Source organism: Mycetomoellerius zeteki, unplaced genomic scaffold (genome assembly GCF_001594055.1).
Source record: "Mycetomoellerius zeteki isolate Tzet28-1 unplaced genomic scaffold, Tzet1.0 scaffold267, whole genome shotgun sequence".
Lineage (NCBI taxonomy): Eukaryota > Metazoa > Arthropoda > Insecta > Hymenoptera > Formicidae > Mycetomoellerius > Mycetomoellerius zeteki.
In genome coordinates, this window is record NW_017257246.1 from 49,148 (window position 1) to 51,675 (window position 2,528).

At 30.0% G+C, this 2,528-nt stretch overlaps 1 protein-coding gene across 1 annotated transcript in view; it reads left to right on the forward strand.

Moving 5' to 3' along the window:
* stj (voltage-dependent calcium channel subunit straightjacket) overlaps positions 1 to 2,528 on the forward strand; it is a 17,906-nt gene that overhangs the window by 6,762 nt on the left and 8,616 nt on the right. The window contains exons 7-9 of the mRNA XM_018450187.1: positions 699 to 779; positions 1,559 to 1,633; positions 1,832 to 1,936. Of these exons, the coding sequence (XP_018305689.1) occupies positions 699 to 779; positions 1,559 to 1,633; positions 1,832 to 1,936 (261 nt within the window). The remainder of the gene's footprint in view (positions 1 to 698; positions 780 to 1,558; positions 1,634 to 1,831; positions 1,937 to 2,528) is intronic.

Below are 2,528 nucleotides of genomic sequence, written 5' to 3' on the forward strand. Positions count from 1 at the left end.
CACACACACACACACACACACACACACACACACTAAAACAGTAGTTGAGCTAGTTATTGCGTCTAATCGCAAGAAATTCACACTCTTATTGCTCGTCCCTCTCGCGCGCATTTTTAAATATTTTCAAAAAACAAAAATACTTTAATTTTAATATTTACATGACATTTTATAATTTGAACACATTTTTTTCAATCTACTTTCCATTCTGTAATATATATATATATATATATTATTTTAATAAACATCATTTTATTCAGCAAAACTTTGCAGTAACTATTTCTCACTGTAAAATTTGTAATAACGGATAATTAATTACCACGCTAACTCAAACAAGTTAAGTCTTACTTAATGTTCTTGTTTTTCAAAAATATTGTACGCATATCGTCATTATTTATACGTACTTTTTGCCATTGAAAATGATCAGAAGACCGTGCTCATTATTGTACACACGCGAGAGGTGATCATTTCTCACACATATGGTTTTTTGATATATGGAAACGTGTTTATGTAGACGAACTCATTGTGATAGAACGTTGTTGGAGAAGATAGATACGCTTCTGGTTATGCGACTTGAGATGATGATAATTCATAATTTATTTCGACATAATAACGTTGTCATGATATAATAGAGGCCGCGTCACGCAATGCGACATATAATGCAGGTTCTCTAATTAACGTATCAATAATTGTCTGCGCAGACAATGATTGCCAATCTACTCGGTGTTGCCGGCACGGACGTACCAATCGACGAAATTGAGAAATTGATGATTCCACATATGGTGAGTAATTTTTTTTGTATTGCTATTTTTTCATTTTACAAAGTGATAATTTTTTTTACCATTACCAATTATAACAATAAGTAAATTATAGATGAGAGTATTCCCAGATAGCACAGAGAGTTAAAAAAAATTCAGTCGAATGTCATCAATTCTGAGTTCTTTTTCAGATGCAACAAGAATTCTTTTCAGAAAAAGAATTCTTTTTACATCTGAAAATGAATTCAGAATTGATAGTATCACTGAAGTCTTTTTGAACTCTTTGTGTTATCTGAGTCAGTTCGGGATATTTTATATTATCATCTAAAATATAATATCTGTACAATAAAAATCTATAATATTGGCAATTAATTATAAAATAAAACAAGAGTTAATTTAAATTAATTAAAACCAAAAATACTAGTAACGCCCAAATTAAAATTAATTAGTATTTATCAGCACTTTTAATTATTTCTCTCTACTTTTCATCATTTGTTCGGTACTTTTTTGTTGATTAGAAACAGAAATTACAAAGATAAATATAATCCACAATACATATCATACGACATGATGAAGCAATATCTACAATACTAAAATAATAAATAAAATATGAATGAAAGATTAAATATCTCTTTGTACATTGAATATGACTCTATTAAGAACTTTATTAAGAAGAGTGACATGAAAATGCTATTAATATCCATTATAGCTTTTATGATGCACACAGTGCATCAATTGACAGCATAACAAATGTTAATCATGATAATACAATCTTCTTTTTCTCTTTAATTCCATGAGAGCAGCTCGGCGTTAACGGTTACGCTTTCATTGTGACGAACAATGGTTTCATCTTGATTCATCCTGATCTTCGACCAGTGGTAATTTCGCTCTTTAAATTGTATTATCATATTTAACTTTTTTTGCACGCGCATACTTGTGTCTCAATTTGACGTTTATGTTACGTAAAATTACAAAATTTTTATATTCAAAAATCTTTATTATTTTATTAGCGACATTGAGTTTTTGGTGTAACAAGATAAAAATAATAGTAAAAATAATATGTATTATAAAAATAGTTTCAGGGTATCTTAAAGCCGGCATATAATAGCGTCGATATGGCGGAAGTTGAGCTAATGGATCACGATATGGGCCCCAGAGAATTTGACGAAGGAATCATTATGGTAAATAAATAAAAAGAAACAATAAAATTTTTTTCGTAAACTTCGGCAGATTTGGAACAAATAAAAAATAATTTCTGTACAAGTCGGCAAAAAATGGAATAAAAATTGTAGAATGTTAATGACGCGCTCTTGAAATTTTGAGTACTACTGTCGTTAAATGTTACATATACAGGGTGGGCCAAAAGTTTGGATACTCCCAAATATCTCATAAACGATACATTTTAGAAAAAAATGTTTCAAACAAAAGTTGTAAAGCTTAAAAAGACGCATTTAACGATAGTAGTTATTTAACCTAGAATGGCGTTGTCAAGGTCACGTCAAGGTCAACTTAATTTTTTTAAATGGAACTCCCTACTTTTTATTTCAGATTCTTGTAGGTTATGTTGAGACGTTTTCAAAACATATATCATAAACTCTTTTCCGATGAGAACTTTCTGAGTTATGATGCGTCTACAATAGAAGTACGGTCGTAGGGTCTTAAGTCGTAGAAAATTGATCAATTATAGTTGATTATTCTTCTCATATTCGACTGTGATTGATCAATTTTCTACGACTTAAAACCCTACGACTGCTACGACTTCTATTGAAGTCC